The following is a 16,551-nucleotide window of genomic DNA, read 5'->3' on the forward strand; positions in this document are numbered from 1 at the left end:
GTTATTGGAAAGAATACGATTTGTTGAAGAAATGGGCTTCTGAAAATTTTCTTAAAATTCGATTCATTCTAATTCGACTTTTCGGTCAAAATGTCGTGTGCAGTGAAATGGTGTAGAAATACGACGAGATTTGGGCCCGAAGGAATCAGTTTTCACCGGTTAGTCATTCATCATYGTTTGAGGTTATGTTTAAATCGTTTTTGCAGACTTCCAAAAGGTGATTTGATGGCTGTGTGGAAAGCTGTTTTAGGCTTGAATCTTGGATGAAAAGTGGCAGTGGACAGAATTTGTAACAGAAAGAGAACTATAGAACAGACTTGACATTTCAGTGTCACTCAATGCTACCAATACAAAAACTTTCATTTAAAAACCCTGTTTTTATTTTCTTGCCAAGACACGCAAATGGGTGTTTTCAAAACGATTTGAACGATTGGAAAATCACTAATTTTAGACGGAGGCCGAAAAAGGAAGTCAAATTTGATATGACGGAAATAATGCATGAAATGTACGGTGAAAACGATGCAAAACCAGTGTCGAACATTTGCGGATCAGGTATTGTGAGTTCTACTCGGGGGCGAAGTCCCCGACAATTTCGAATCAGGTAGTGTGAGTACTATTCGGGGACAAAGCCCACAACAATGTCGACATTTGCGAAGCAAATCTACTTGAGGAACGAAGCCCCCACATTTTTCAAATACGAGTTCTACACGAGGAGCGAGGGGCTGTCCCAACGACTACTTCCACAAAACATTTGCAAATCCGGGAGGATTTGCCCGATATAGCTAGTTATGGTTTAATTGTTGCAAATAAGGTAAGAGCAGATACAGAATCAAGTGTTATGCATGAATAAGTTGATTTTATTAGTCCCTCGTAAAATTATATGACTGTCTTATCTCTAATGTCACGCAACACAATAAACGCTCCAATTTTATGAGAGACAAATGAAATGTGCTCACTATGTATACACCCAGTTGTACAATAGGATAATCTACGTTGTGACAACAGATTTTTCAAGGCAAGTATGGAAAACGCGCAAAACTACCTTTTCCTGTAAAATTTCCATTCGTCATAAATTAACATTTTAGATCCCAAACCAGCGATGCGAATTTTCTACTCTATCTAACAAGTTTTATCTTATTTTTGTATGAATGGGTTTGCATTTATTCCATGTAAATTAAGTCTTGTACAAATTATGAAAGAAATATTTTATGTCTTGTAAAATACATAAAGCTCACTTTTGCTTACAAAGTTAGACTAAATTGAATTTATGAAGCAAACACGATAAACCCAATCAATGAGCTGAAAATAAAATTGGTAAGTATGAATGGATATTGTGGCGAATTTTGTAAACTAGGGGTGGCACTAAAAGATAAAACTAACATAAAATTGGAAAACAAGATTGTTAAAATCTTGCAGAATGCTAAAACCACCAAGAACAATTTTTATTTAGAAAAAAAAAGTATTTTTATTTCAAATATCTATCCATAGATAAGGCAGGGATCTTTGACCTAAAATAACAGACCCGAAATCGAAAGAAATTTCATTTCTTGTTTCTCATATAATTCTTTTGTCTTTTGTTCCTTCTCTATTACAAAAACAGACATTGTATGTATAAAAATGATGAAATAATTAATTTTGGTTTAGAATAAGTTTAAACAATTCAATTTATAATTCAATCAAGCTGCTCCACTCGTACTCTGGAAAGATTTTTTTAACGTTTATTTTTAACACCAACAAAACTCTAAAGTGAAATTTCCCCAACGTGGGTGTAGATGATTAGTGCACGTCCTGAGATTTGCATTTACTTGAAACAAGTTAGAAATTCAAATTCACAAGCAAAAGTTAATTAGCTATGTATGTACATACACGTCTAGATTGAATAGTCTGGCCAATGTTTACATTATCTCCCTATTCACATTAAAAATTCATTTATTCGCTCTTAGAAAAATATAGAATGGAACACTTGGTAATGCCACTTTTTCCGGCTTCCAAATTCCCTACGTGTCGATTAAGAACACGCTCGCTTTTTTTTCCCGACTTTTTCCTCGATTAGGTCAAGAATCGAATTATTTCCACCACTGTCTCAACCGAAATTTATCAAGTTATCGCCTGTTAAAAAGCAATTTCAAATAAATGCTAAATGTACACTGTCTGAATTGTAAATTTTTCCCTTTGGGGCAGATTTGAATAAATCCGAATGAATAGAGCGCACCGAGAATGAAATTTAGCAGAAAAATTGGTTAGTTTGAATTTTTACACCCTGATGGGATTTTAACCGGATCCACTTCCAATAGTGCCCGATCTAGCTTTTTTTTTAAATCAAATATCAAGTGATTTAAATATAAAATTCACTTAAATTACGGTTGAATTAAGCCCCCTCGTTTTTTTTTTAATAAACTTTATTCGGTACATAACGGATCATTTAACAAAAATGATAAATCTTCCGAGTTGAAGCATTGCAAAAAAACCGACAATTTTTGACTAAACTTCAGCCAATAAAACCAAGACAGGTAAAACGTATTGGGCTATTCTGCATCTGTTATGCACCTGGCACACCTTGAAGTATCAAATTATTGTCCAAATTGGAATTTATTTTAATGCAAACTCATTGCAAATGTTTGTTTACTCACAAAGTAGTTTCTTTGATAAAAAAATGTTATTAAAACAATGTTATTGATGTGTTTATTGTAATGGGGGTGGAGCTTCTGAACTATTTATCTAACAGACAGTTGGCACGGGTGCACCACCTCCACGATAGGGATTTCCCGTGCCGTGTTTACCATCTGCATATAGTTGCTGCTTCAAATAGGGAGCTTTACGTATGAGGGGTGTTATAATTGCACGCTTGTTGCCATTTTTTTAAATTAATAAACATCAAATTTTAAAATATTGCTTCTCAACAATTTTATTTATTTTTTCGTCCCGCTTCTATTTTTCTGTTCTCCTTTTACTATTCCTTTTATACCTTTTTACTCTTTTTTTATTCTTTATCTCAATTTTTTTCTATAAAATAAGTTACCCTAATTTGTTCTATTCTATATGTTTCGTTCCCTGTCTCGTTATTCAAGGCGATAAACAAAAATTAGAAAATTCTTACACAAGACAATTTTTATTTACAGGGGGCACCTTTTAATGTTCTTTCAAAATTTGTAGTACCTACCCCTTTGATAATACAGACAACCCCTTCAAAACTTTAAATGGCACCACCCCTTTTGTGGTACTTTAACTGAAAATTATTTTGACCAAAAATTCGGCTGTGTTCTGTTTGAATTTTGAGTATTTTTTATTTACATTACGCAGAACAAGCTACCTGACCATTTTGAATAGCCCTGATAATTTTTTTTCGTTTTTTTCATAACAAAAAATATCAGTTTAAATTTAGTTTAACTGTATTTTATGCATTTCATACTTCGTATTACGAACAACTGAGCACCATGTAACCTAATAAAAAACAATCGAAAGTTAAAAAAACACAAAACCGAAATCCTGATCAAAATATCTTTTATTTGAACTATTACGTACCAAAACGGTAGGTACTACAAATTTTGAAAGTACACTAAAAAGTGTCCTCCTGTAAATAAAAATTGACTTGTCTAGAAATTTTCTATTTTTTTTTTTTATATATCCAGAATAACTCACCTTGCATGTACTAGATTGTACATACTTTGTGTTTTATTTTCTTTTATTGTGTTTATTACATTTCAACGTTTTTATTTTTTTATGTTTTATTATTAATATCTTTCTTGGACAATTTTTTATTGATTTTTTGCTCTGTTATGTGTATTTATTCAAGTTGCTTTATTTATTTCTATGAATTACAAGATGGACAAAAAGGATGGAACCAAGCGTTCTTCTTTTAATCATTTGCTTTCTGATAATAATGTGACTAATTAATAAAAATAAGAGTGAATGTGATTTTCTAAACTGGAAATTTTTTTCCATACAAAATCAAATAAAATGGAGATCGATTACCAGTAAAAAAAGATTTTATAGTGGATTGCCATTAAAAAGAATTAAAAATTATACAAAGCTGAAAAACAAACAAATTGAAAAAATGTAGTCTTGAGAATTATCACATTTTTGTAGTATTATACTTTATCATTCATTTATTAGTTTTTTCAAAAATAAATAGTTAAAGAAAAAAACGTTTGGTACCATACTTTGTGTTCACCTGGTAAGTTTAACACTTTTTTGTTATCTTAATTTGTTTATTGTTATCTCCAATGTGTGACTTCGCAATTTCTTATTTTCGATGAGTTTAATAAATTATATATTTGATAAAAAATTAAGCTACAACCTTTACCAAATAAGAAATTTTGAAATCAAGTTGAGTGAACTCAAAGATCAAGAATTTTGAAAATGTTTTGTTTATTTAAATAAGCAACTAACGATTTTTTCCAATTAACTCTATTAGAATTATAATTCCGTGAATTACAAAAAAATGTAAATAAACCTGAAAAGAAAATACTTTGTTGAATATTCAAATGGAGCAAATTCCTGAATTTATAAAAAAAGTCATTATGAAATGGGTTTTTATTAATCTATAGAAAGTCTTTTTTATACATTTGAATTCTTAAATTTAATTTATTTCTCTTGATTGTTGGTAAAAAACCGCTTATTTAGCAAGACTTAAAACCGGCCCAATATCCCAAAGCCAGGCGTTGCACCTGTTGGGCGCGCAGTCCGTTCGTTTCCGTCGCCCTCCTCTTTGGTGAAGCGGCCCCATAAAAGCACTTATTTCGTACATCTGTCAGTTGGCAGCTGCCGAATTGATTTGGAATAAGAAAGCGGCACCACTCGCCGAACGTTAATCGTGTGTTGGATTAGAGATCGCTTCGTGAAAATGGTGGCAGGTCGAACGCACCGCTAGTGCGTAAACCACTACATGTGAGTGAAGAAGAAAGAGGAAGAGAGAAGTGGAAGTTTCAATTTCCTATGCATTGACCGAAGACAGCTGGAGTTACCTTCCAGACGATCGTTCAGACGGACGAGAGACCAACGACAATCCAGAGCAATTCTCGTGTTGTGGTGCCAGCATGAAGAAACCCAAGGGGGACACCAGGAAGGCTGGACATAGGAGGATTAGACACGTGAGGGTATTTACACGTTTTTATTACTTTTTTCGCTTCAAAAAAGTGTAATTTTTTCAATTTGTCAGTAAAAGGCCATTCAAGTTTTTTTATCGCGTTATAAACCTTTACTTACTGTGCTATTAAAAGCATAAAATGTTTCATGTTTCAGCTCTAGTTTAAAAACTATCAGTTTACGCGACTCCAACTACTTACTTTATACGATAAATTACGTATTATTAATTTCACCCTTGGGTTGTTAAATCTTTCTTGCATGAAGGTAATAGACCTCGGGAGTGTTCTAAACTTAGATCAAGTGAGTTTATTTATAAGAACTGGTAGAAAACTTATAGGATGTGTGTTATTTATTTATCAATTGAGTGGGAACGATTTCCATCTGGTTTTGATGGGTTTTAAATCAAATTTCAGACTAAAATTATTGAAATGAAATCTTTTATTATCAACAGTCTAATTTTTGAATTTTACTGCTATTGATCATTTACTTCAGTGAATACCAATCAGAAATAAATAGATAAATAAATAAATTGCTTTTTGTAATATTTACTTTTGATTCAATTTGTTTTCTATATTTTTTATGTTTTATTTCTGACCTTATTGCTCATTCTTTATTCTTGTTTACGTCATATTCTAAAAAATAATAAAAATCCTGCTTTTGCTTATTGTTTTTTGTCATTTGCTCAACAGGGTTATTCAAAAATATGAAGCAATATTTGAACCTCAAAAACTACCTCGAAAATGATGTTAATTTTTATAAAAACCCGTCTCCCATCTCTACTGATAAGAATTTTACAGCCCTTGGAATTTGGGTATACCTAGAAATTGTTTTTTTTAATAACTTCGGAACCATTTGACCAAATGTTATAAAATTTGGAATAGTTACTTGCGAGAACATACTTTTTAAACTGGTAATCACGAAAACCGGATACATCTACTCAATTTCCGGTTCCAGCAGTTGCAAATCACATTTTCTTTGTTATTTAATTTTTTTGGCCGCTTAACATTAATTTTTTATTCCCAAAAACAATAAAGTAATCAATTTTGAATAAAAAACACCTAACCTTTAATACCCCTAAAATGAACCGTTTTAAAGATAAGTTATTACAAAAAAAAAACAAATTTCGATTCCCAAATTCCAAGGGCTGTAAAATTCTTATCAGTAGAGATAGGACACGAGTTTTTATAAAAATTAACATAATTTTATGAGTCATTTTTGAGGTTCAAATATTGCTTCATTTTTATGAATAACCCTGTATGTTTTATTCGCATTATGTTTCGTTACTTTAATTCTTTTCTCTTCTTACTGTTATTTCACTTATTGTGTTATTATTTTAATTTGTTGTCTTACATTTACACCTCCGGTTTGTTAATCTGTTTTTGCGGTTGTCTTGTCAATTTATTGTTTTTTTTTTATTTCATGTAAGTAACTTTTTTTTGCTTAGTATTTTTTTGTTTCTGCTTTACTTAGTTTCATTAATTTTCTCTTTCTGTTATTGCTTATCATTTTCTTCCACTACTTCTATTTTATTGACGTTTTTAACTTGATTTTTTCCACATATTCTCAATAATTGCACTAACAAATAAATGCACTTAAAACAAGATTGTTAAGGGAAAAATATATCTCACAATAAATCTAATGGCATAATAAATATTTGTTAGTAGTTTGTTAACAAATTTTCGTTAATAAAAGCCCTTTATTGCGCCACTTTTAACTTGAATAAATCGCCAATTTAATAAATTGCCTCCAGTAAACACAATCTAGTTGAAAATATAGTTTACAACCTATCGAAAATCGATTTTTTATTTGAACAAACCCAATAATTTTCATCAAAAATGCATTAATAACCCCGTCCAGATTTTTCTGGCTTCTATAACTCAGCCATCTTCATTACTACGAAAATCACGAAGTCGACAAAAACCGATGATAAATTAGTAACAGCAACGCGTGTATTTCGCCTTCTTTTTGTTTGCTACCACTTATCTAAGATGATTTACGACACTCGAATTAACATAAGAATTAATTAATCCTGGCAGAGTCGTGATCACGTCACCGAAATGCTGAAACTCTGCCTCCAGAAAGTGTGCGAACTGCAGGCCGACCTCGAAAGAAGCGAAGAAATTCACGATCCGGAAGCCGCAGGCTATGCAGCTTGTGCGATGGAGACGATTCGGTTTTTATCCTCGCAAGGATTGCCACCGGATCATCCCATAGTCAAGAGTTTGACTGAGAAGCTCCTCCAGGACAGGGAATAGAAAAAGTGCGTTTCGTATTCGAAACATCATTCCTTTGCACAGGGTAGCGGCTGCATTTTTATGGTTTCTAGTCATTTTTTTAGGTAAATTACGCGACAATAAACGAGCAAAGACTGCTTTAGAATAGAAGGTAGGGTTTTTTAATTTATTTTAGGCTTAGAGGGATTTCATTGTGCATTGTTTGGGGTTTGGAAATAATGACACAAATTGGGTATCAACTTCATTAATAAGAAAATAAAAAAAATCGAGGCAATATCGTAGACGCAAGTGTTATGAATTGCCTCAATTCGAGTTAATTTGCAATTTTCAACACAATCAAATGGTTACATTCACCCAATTCGCAATTACGAGGATTTTGTACAACTGTTTTTCCTCTAAATGATGAAAATTATCTTTAATTTTGTCAATTTTTCATTTTATATTTATTAATGCTCTAGTTAAACAAATTTAGAGACAAAAACACAAATTTGATTTTTTTTCTATTTAAAAGATTGTATTAAAATTTCTCTATTATTAATACATTTTTTTAATTCATAGTTACTTTTCTATTTCCAATTAAATTTCAGCTCATAGTAGCCTGTAATTGTGAAATTGAGTTGGCAAATTTTTTAAAATACCGTCGTTTTTACTTTTAAAACTGTTAGTTTTTTTAATTTTTTTCAACCAACAAAACATTACATATACTCGTTTTCATATTATGTGCATCGAAGTAGTCGTTGAAAGGGATCATTTTAAGGTGGCAACCATGCGAAAATTCAAACAATCCTTAACTCAATCTGCCCTAAAAAAAATTTTTTCAAATAAATGTGTACCCCATGTAGCAAAAAATAGTTAAAATTAACAACATAGCAAACATAAAGATTTTTGTCATTATTGATGTGATTAAATTTGTTTTGAATGATACTTTTTTGTGCAAATCGGACTTTAAATTAAAGATTCATTTAGACTTCTACAACCTACTTGATGCACATTAATATGAAAAAGAGTATATTTTTTGTTGTAGTTAACCCCTTGTCGCTTCATTTCTGCTTCAATTCAATAAAAATAAGGGCGAGGGTGAAATTGCGAAGGGAGCGCTTGTTTTTGCAATCACCTGGTACTAAAAAAAGACAAAAAACACAAAACTTGCTTGTGTTGTGTGTATTTTACATATGACACTGTAAAAATAGGTCAGCGGGATTAAAGTTACTAAAAAAATAATAAGAATAATTGCTTAAATTTACATTTTAGCTATTCTAGGCTTGAAAATCTCTACTTTAATTATTATTTATGTTGTCACAAAATTTGTGTCACTATTTCCAACCTCGCTGCATCACAGGGCTACCATCCAAAAAAATGTAAATTAGTTCAAGTAAGCTAATTTATTAAATCTAGTCACACGAATTATAAAACATTGTCTAGTCATAACTTATATTAAAATAAATTAATGTCTATGGTTTTTTATTGCAAACTGGCACCACATGACTAGCCCCTGAATTCGCACTGGTGGCGACATCTCTCGTTACACTTGTCACCCTTGCGATAAGATACGACAGAGCACTGGTTCAAAGTCAATAACTGAGCACAAAATCACTTGTCGTCTCCCTTCTCCTCCTCCCGTCCATTCCCTTCCTTCCCATACACCAGATCACAGCCTTGAAAAGCCCTCCTTAAGAGCACCTTAACGTCTTCATCGCTCAATTTCCGCCCTTTATTCTCATGCAAATACTCGGCAAATGCCTCGGCGGCCGTTCTTTTCTCACTCGCCACTTCATCGAGCACCATTTTCGCGTCTTTTTCGTCCATAGAACGATCAATACTGACTAGTGTTCTAACCGAAATTTGGGCGCAATATGGTCGCAACATGTCTTTCAATGAACGTGATTAGAAGGGGGGTGGCGCGTCGGGTCGTTAGAACATCTGGCACTTTATTATTAGTCCGTTGCGGCGAGTTTAAAGTGATTTAAATAAAACAAATGGTAGAGTATAAATTAACAAAGTGGTTGGGAGGTTGTGAGGAACACACTGGAAGGATTTACCGAATTTGACCCAAAGGGATGATAAAACGGGTTAAGTGGCGGAGAAATGGGTGATAAAAATGATCGGGTTGGGGAGAAATCAGGGTGGTAGGACATAAAAGAATGGATGAAGAGGAAGAGGGGGGGGGGACTTAGCGGGCACAGGGATGATTTTATTGGGTGTAATAATAAGGGTCTTCATTATGTTACTTCTGGACCAAGGTATTTGGCACTCTAAAAAACAGAGCTGGTTTTCCGAAGGTACATAACCGAAAAGAGACAAAAAATCCTTCAAAAATCACTAATTTTTATGCACCCCGAAAGTAGGGACCCAAATATCTATAGACCATCAAAAATTGGGCACACTAAAAACGCTTAGAAATCACCCAAAATCATAATTACGTTAAAAACACCCAAAAAACATTTTAAAACCTCTTGTTTTTATACACCCCAATACAGCTTTTCATTTCTGGACCAAGCCAATGGGTGATGCAAAAATTATTGAAAAATGATTTTTTAAAGAAACAAACGAAAAAAAGCAAAAATTCTTATTAAAATCCCTCAACACCCCAGAATGTTTTTTTTTTCTGGACCAATTGGGCACATCAAAAAAACAATAGGAATCATTGAAAATTAACCTACAATAGTATATTTAAAAACAAATGTTACAAACTCTCTCATTGTATTACAAATGCACGAGTATCATAACGAGAGGTTCTAACAGCCGTTTTTTATACTATTTTTTTATTGAGCACTTTATAAATTAAATTTATCCACAATCACTCTATAAAGAGACTTTATTCCACACTTTAGATGCTTATCAAGTACCACTTTATCCACTAGTGGAATAAAGTAACTTTATTCCACTGTTAGTAACCAGCGCACCACGTAACAGCTTATTACGTTTAACCGAAAGCACATTTGGCGTGACGTTTAAATGTCAGTTTAATTTTTAATTATGTTTGGAATAATTTGGGCCTGTGATTGTGGATAAAACGTTATATTGCAGTCGTGTGTTAGTCGCGTTTTATCCACTTAAAAAAATTAACCGCTCGAACTGACGTTCTCGCGGTTAAACATTCTTGCGTGGATTAAACGCTACCTAACACACTCTTACAATAAATAACTATTATTATTATATGTGACAGTTAAAGTTTTTGACATTTGACGTATGCGGTATATAAATTGCTCGAAAATAGCCTTAATTGCACTAGTTTCGGTGAAATACGTTAAACTGTAATAATTTCTTACTTAAAAACGGTAGTCTATGGCCAGTGATAGCCAAAGTATTGCATAAAATATCACCAAAAAAAAGTTTATGCAACTGTTTTCAGTTGCACAAAATGCTCATTCTGACACCGAAATAAAAAATAAGTTATTAATATAATTGAAAAGGTGGTTTAAAATCCCTCGTTTTTAGTTACTCCAAAATAGTTTTTCATCCTTTTGAAATTAGCACTTTTTGGTTGTTTACTTTCGGAAAAAAGCTAAATTTTTAGGGTTCTCTTTGTTTTTAAGATGGCAAATACCTTGATGCAGAAGTAACATATTAGGTCCTACTTCGTTGTACATAATAAAAAAGAAACAAAAAAAACGCCAAAAAATCATATTTGATTTGATTTCCTTGTGTTATAATAGTGTAGAAAAATAAAACAAAAAAAAAAGGAAAAAAGTACGAACAAAAAGAAAGATTTATCATCAGAGAAATCAGAATGATGGAAAATCAAGAATGCACATAAAGGACAAAAATAAGAGTGAAGACCAAACGCATAAACGAAACCCAGTTAATGGATTAAAAAACTAAAAAAACAAGAAAAATAAAATTTTCAAAATAATAACGATCTTAGTTAATTTTTTAAAACTGTTTCTATGAAAGAATTCTCCGTTTTTTAATGAAAATAAAATTTATTTCACACTAAACATTACAACCTCTTTCATAACAACTAAAACCAAAGCCGAAACACCAAAAGTCCTGCCTGCCCCCGATGGTGCATTCTCCCCCTTATTCTCAACAAACCTAATCCTCCCCTGCTCCTCCGGATACACAATCGTCTGTCTTTTCAAATACCACACAACCGTATCAACATCCCGCAAATCTTGCACTCTTCCACTCTTATCCGCCGCAATTGCCAAAATTTCATGTCCATCACCCCCTGTGGTCAAAAAACTCGGCGCAACCACCCCATAGGCCTTTTTCGGGTCGAGAGGTTCGTAAATGGGAACACTACAATTACCACAGCGGACTTTCACAGACACGACACGTGAATATGCTGGTTTTTTCATATTGTAAACCACATGCAGCCCCGAGAATTGTAAAAATTCGCCTTTGGAAGTCTCTCCGTTGCTTCTAGCGCCGATTTCAAGAGTTTCAAGAATTTGTGATCCTGTGAGTTTGAATGAAACGATTTGGTTGTCGAAGGGTAAAGTACCCATAAGTTCGCCCCGGGTTATGTTCCCTCCATGGACCGATGGGTCGATGATAGTGCGGACACTACCACCATTAATCAACCCAATGGGTGTGTCCGTCCATCCGGGACCGACATGTTGGGCCGCAATGTAATAAACAAATGAATCAGCAATCAAATTCCCTAAATTGCATTCAACCACGCGACATTTATTCGCAGAGGCATCAAGCACAACGGCTGATTTCCCCACTACTTCTTTATCTATGTCATCAACAGCAGGCCTGAACTCCTCCAACAAATCTAAAACGTCCTGGTCTTGAGGAATACCATTATCCAGGAAAATCGGTTGTCCTTTAAAACCGATCAAATCCCCTTTCCCATCAAAAGTCACATTTAAAACCCCCAAATATTTCGCATAGGCGTAAGCCTGGACCACTGGCACTTTCTTCCCCCCTTTCTGTACCACCACTTTGGGATACATATCCTCCGGTTTCTCCAAATCGGGCTGCGCCCCATTCCATAAAAATGTGTTTGTGTGTCCTCCGATAACAACATCGGCCAAAGGCACTTCCGCTGCGATTTTCAAGTCCATGTCGAAGCCCGAGTGCCCCAAAATAATTATTATTTTAACGCCGGCTGCGTCGAGTACTTCAGTTTCCTTTTTGACGGACTCGACGACGTCCAAAAATTTGACCTTCCCGGGCTGAGACATGATGCGAGTGTCGGGGGTGAGGTGACCGACGATACCAACTTTTCGGCCTGAAATGTCGAGAACCACCGATTTTTTTACTTTGAGGAGGGAAGGCTCTTCGGTGAAGTCGAGGTTGGCAGCGACGATGGGGAATTGGGCGCCTTCGACGAAAGGGGCGAGGGATTCAACGCCGAAATCGAATTCGTGGTTACCCAATGACTGGAAGGAAAATGGGTTAGTTTAATTATATCAAAATCAAGAGAATTTGTAATCGAGTCATCTTTGGATATGAAAACGTATGTCTGTATTTGAACTAGCTGCACGTGAAACGTCAAATAAAATGACAAGTCGAAAGGTAAAAAGGCAAAATAGGCTGGAATTTGTCGCCGACGTATAATAATACGAGTAGGACCGTTCTTTTTTGAAAGTAAATCATAAATTTAGTTATTAAAATCATCATTTTTTTGATTATGTCATTTTACTTTTCGACTTGTCATTTTATTTGACGTTTCACAGACATACGTTTTCGGATGCAAGGATGACTCAATTACAAATTTTAAAATTTTCAAACAATATACCTTTAAAACAATAAAAATATTAAATATCTTCTTTACATGTGCAGGCAACCAACAATACACATAAATTTAATAATTTAGAAAAAAAAGCATGTAAGTTTTTTACAAACTAAAAATGGGTATTACAATATTTTGTAATTTAAATTAATTATTTAAAATTAAAATAAGAAATAATATTCACACTGTAAAAATAAGAGGCTTAAAATGTACATGTATAAAATAAGTCACACTATTTAAAAGACACGTTTTGTACAAACAATACTTATGTATTAAATTATAAAAATTGTACTTAACAAAAACATCGTCATAATGTGGGTATAAATAACTATATCTAAATTATTGTGAAACAGGAAATCCCAAATTATATTTTTATAATTATTTACTTCAACTACACTTTATGGTATGTGGAGGGAATAATGGTCAAACATTAAAAGCGAAAAAACTATACAGTAAATAATAATAATATATCTATAAAAATATTATAGGTACAAAATATAAAACGGGTATGACAAAATAATTGCGTAGCAAAAAACAAAACAAACTTATTTTTATTCTAAACAATCGTTTTCTATGAAAACATTAATTAATACTTAGGTGATACCTTATCGACTTTAATGCTTCATTTATTTTTAAAAAACATTATACAAACCAGTATTTGGAATTAAATAATCTGGAATCATTTCGTCGCTATTTATAATAGATAATTTTCTATTTATTCCAGTTTGACCAAAAATTTATATATTTATATATTAATGTTTGACAAAATATCGTTATCATTTGACTGTTATCAACATTTTGCAATAAAATAATATTTTTCGATAAAAGAATTATTTATGATCGAATTTTAATCATGGTATTTGAAGTATTTGAAAATAGTCTAAAATAAAAAATAAAATAACGCTCTGTACAAGTGACTAAATCATAAAGTTAATAAATAACCTTGGAATAGTAACGGTTTTACCTGATTTGGCATAAATAATAACCACTGTTTTTAATAAAAAAAAAATTAATAAATTTTTGGGAAGTTTATAAAACATCAGTCTGAAATTTGGTTAGGTAGGTACTAAAAAAAATCCCACAATATTGTTTCTGGTTAATTAAAAGTGAATTTTCTGCAAACCTAGACCTCGACCTCATTATTAATATTAATAAATAAATAAATGAAAAGTCATTAATTTCAACAAATTTATCATAACTACTAGTATAAAAAAAAGTCCTTCTCAGTATTATAGGATTATTGTTTTATTATGCGGTTTAAAACAACAATAGTCTTGTATCCCTATAATTAAAGATAAGTGACGTTTGATTTAACTTTCAAATATTTGAAACCGAAAAATGTAGTTAAAAACGAATTACTTCCTTACCATCACATCCGGTTTAAGCAAATTAAGAAACTTCACACAAATCTTCCACTTGTGTACCGCAAACCACGCCGTCCCCACATACGTATCCCCGGCATTTAGGAACAACACCGAATTCCCGGAGTCATTCGCCGCCGTCCGGAATCTCCGGATTTCATGTGCTGTCCTTGCGAATCCTCCGACGCACTCCTTCTTATCTTTGCACGTGCCGGAATTACGCGAAGTCTCCTCGAAACGGCTGTGTAGGTCATTGTTGTGCAAAATGGTCAACTTCAAGTCTTCGGCAACAGTGAACGAAAGTGTCAAGAGGAGATAAATGAGGTGCATTTTGGCGGTAGTGCACAACTGGTCGTACTGGCGCCTTTGACCAGACTGTTTGAGCGCTTGCAATTGACGAACGAATTCGACTTGGAGCAAATGCTGTTCCGCGAAACCATTTGAGAGGGACTGCAGAGACAATGTCTTGGCTGTTAGATAGGTTGCGTGGGGTCAAGGTGAATAAAACACGAGGTTTATTGCGGAATTTTATTATCAAAGAGCGGTCACAATATCATAATTAATCAAAAGTCAATTGTAATGTCTGTCTCAAATTAGAGAGGTGACAGGGTGACAACCACTTGGGGGAATCCCTACAGCAATTCGGAACAGATACTAAACAAGAAATGCATTGCTTCAAAACCTAGTTAACATTTTAATTGTTAATTTCATAAATAATTTATTAAAATATTCATTTCAGTTTCATGGTCACATTAATAATGCCTTGGCAGGGAAAAAAATTAATTCACCCTGTACATAGATGATAGTACAGGTGTCCAAACTAAATTTTGCGTTCAAGTTTGGAAAAAATGCTGAAACAAGTCAAAGATTAAATAACAAAAAAACATTAAATAACGTGACATATTATTTTGACGATATTTTGAGCAGTATATTTGTTAAAATGGAAATGTTTTTTCAAAACAAGGGGTGGCTCTGGGCGTTGGAGGGATGCAGAAATAAATTTGAAACTTTGATAAAATATGAAAAATGAAACTTGGATGAAATCGTAGATTTCAGAAGGCGCAAGTTTTACTTGGAACAACCTGTATATCTTTGTAAAACAATAAATAAAAAACCGTTTTTATTTAGGAAAAAAATATATTAGTATCATAATCCCAAAAGTTTAAATAATTAATTAAAATATTTTTTTTGGCATCGCTCCTTTACAACCTTTAAACATTTATTAATTTATTTCCAAAAAAAATGGTAATTTACTCCAAAAAAATTCTTTAATTCTTGTAAGCCAAACATTTTTTTAACAAAAAGTGTGAGGTTTACAAAAAAAATTTGCACAGCAACAATTCTTGTAACAAACTCGTTGTATAAAAAAAATGTGGTAGGTTTCCATTAAAAAAAAAGTTACTATGTTTATCTCGTAAGTATAAACAATGAATTAATATTCAAATTTTTTTTGAATAGCATTTTTATAGCCATTGCAGACCTAAAAATTTATTTGCCAAAAAATTTGATAGTTTCGCCAGAATAACATCGCTTCCAGACTTTTGAACCATCCTGTATAATATAGCATAGAAATTACTTTACATTTTCAATGATAAAAAGCCAGTTTAAACAATTCTATAAAAAACATGAAAATTCCAATATTGGCTGATAAAACATAAAAACATACGTAAGTGTAGTTAGTTTATAGTAGACCCTATTTTTACATTTAATAGGAATTTTCACGTCAAGTTATTTTCAGCAAAGCAAACTTTAGTTTTGATTCTAGAAACTACGAGAAAATAACTTTTTTGTCTGCTAATGGGTTTTTCAATCGCAAATGCACTTCAAAGTAGGAGTTTATTACTGTAGAAGCCTTTGTTGTCGCAGGCGCAATTGTTGAGTATTAAGCTTTGAAACTTATACAGGCTGCGCCAGAACTCACGCCCCAGAGAAAAATGCAATGTAATAGGATACGATGCCAGAAACATGAAAAAAATGTTAAAAAAATTCTATCTATAAAAATTTCGTTTAAATTTTGCACTTTGGCTTATTTTATTTCTGAAGGAAAAATAATTTTCCAAGTTTTTTTGCTACATGCTATTAGAAAAGGAAACAGGAAGCTGTATCCTAAATTGTCACTCTGTTTAATGTTATTTGTGGCTTTTATTGGCAAAATTTTTGTATCTTTACCAAATAATTATAAAAA

At 32.8% G+C, this 16,551-nt stretch overlaps 1 protein-coding gene and 1 long non-coding RNA gene across 2 annotated transcripts; one reads left to right on the forward strand and one right to left on the reverse strand.

Annotated features, from left to right (window-relative positions):
* The first annotated feature begins 11 nt into the window (after positions 1 to 11).
* LOC123003787 lies at positions 12 to 3,562 on the forward strand. The gene is made up of 3 exons (XR_006412655.1): positions 12 to 158; positions 207 to 811; positions 865 to 3,562. It is a non-coding gene; the product is annotated as an uncharacterized LOC123003787 (long non-coding RNA).
* Positions 3,563 to 11,222: 7,660 nt separating this feature from the next.
* Positions 11,223 to 14,806, reverse strand: LOC123016479 (protein 5NUC-like). Its single transcript, XM_044416898.1, has 2 exons — positions 14,373 to 14,806; positions 11,223 to 12,652 (listed from the first exon to the last, which is right to left on the reverse strand). The coding sequence occupies exons 1-2, from the start codon at positions 14,694 to 14,696 to the stop codon at positions 11,243 to 11,245; spliced, it is 1,734 nt and encodes a 577-aa protein (XP_044272833.1). The 5' UTR covers positions 14,697 to 14,806; the 3' UTR covers positions 11,223 to 11,242.
* Between the last annotated feature and the right edge of the window lie 1,745 nt (positions 14,807 to 16,551).

Source organism: Tribolium madens, unplaced genomic scaffold, assembly GCF_015345945.1.
Source record: "Tribolium madens isolate multiple individuals breed KSU strain unplaced genomic scaffold, Tmad_KSU_1.1 Scaffold_1;HRSCAF=32;Tcas5.2_LG8, whole genome shotgun sequence".
NCBI lineage: Eukaryota > Metazoa > Arthropoda > Insecta > Coleoptera > Tenebrionidae > Tribolium > Tribolium madens.

Bases quoted from the DNA above. Each gene is read 5' to 3' on its own strand.
- LOC123016479 (XM_044416898.1), bottom strand. From the start codon at position 14,696: ATGCACCTCATTTATCTCCTCTTGACACTTTCGTTCACTGTTGCCGAA. The intron at 12,653-14,372 runs GTAAGGAAGTAA...TTTTCCTTCCAG, and splicing joins TGCTTAAACCGGATGTGATG to TCATTGGGTAACCACGAATT.